Genomic DNA, 401 nt, shown 5'->3' with positions numbered 1-401 from the left:
GCGTAAGCTAAACACAGCGCACCCCCAGCCCAGACGGGGCGCCGCCGCAGCCTCCCTTACCACAATGGCGCCCCAGATGCCGTCCTCCACCCGGAAGAAGTCGTAAGAGAAGCCGAGGTCCTGCGAGAACTTGACCAGCAGGTCGATGCAGAAGCCGGAGCAGCAGCGGTAGTAGCTGGAGTTGCGCATCGCCCAGGTCACGTTGACGCTGCAGGGGAGGGAGGGGCGTGAGCGGACGCAGATGGACTTCAGAGACTTACCAGAATGTAGTTGGAAAACTATTAGGAAACAAAGCCAGAAAAAAAAAACAGATTGCGATGCTTTGGTAAAAGGTTAAGCTCAAGAGAAGCTACGGAATGGAAATATTGAGCAAGCAAGAAGCAGGCACACGCACGCGCGCG

At 56.4% G+C, this 401-nt stretch overlaps 1 protein-coding gene across 2 annotated transcripts in view; it reads right to left on the bottom strand.

Annotated features, from left to right (window-relative positions):
• The window catches only part of LOC119591893 (glutamate receptor ionotropic, NMDA 2B-like), a 182,298-nt gene that overhangs the window by 46,542 nt on the left and 135,355 nt on the right, over positions 1 to 401 (bottom strand). For both annotated transcript variants that reach the window (XM_037940640.1, XM_037940642.1), the window contains exon 12: positions 61 to 208. In XM_037940640.1, coding sequence (XP_037796568.1) covers positions 61 to 208 — 148 coding nt within the window. The remainder of the gene's footprint in view (positions 1 to 60; positions 209 to 401) is intronic.

Source organism: Penaeus monodon, chromosome 29 (assembly GCF_015228065.2).
Source record: "Penaeus monodon isolate SGIC_2016 chromosome 29, NSTDA_Pmon_1, whole genome shotgun sequence".
NCBI classification, from domain to species: domain Eukaryota; kingdom Metazoa; phylum Arthropoda; class Malacostraca; order Decapoda; family Penaeidae; genus Penaeus; species Penaeus monodon.
Note: the sequence above shows the minus strand (reverse complement) of the source record. Positions and strands in the feature narration are given on the sequence as shown.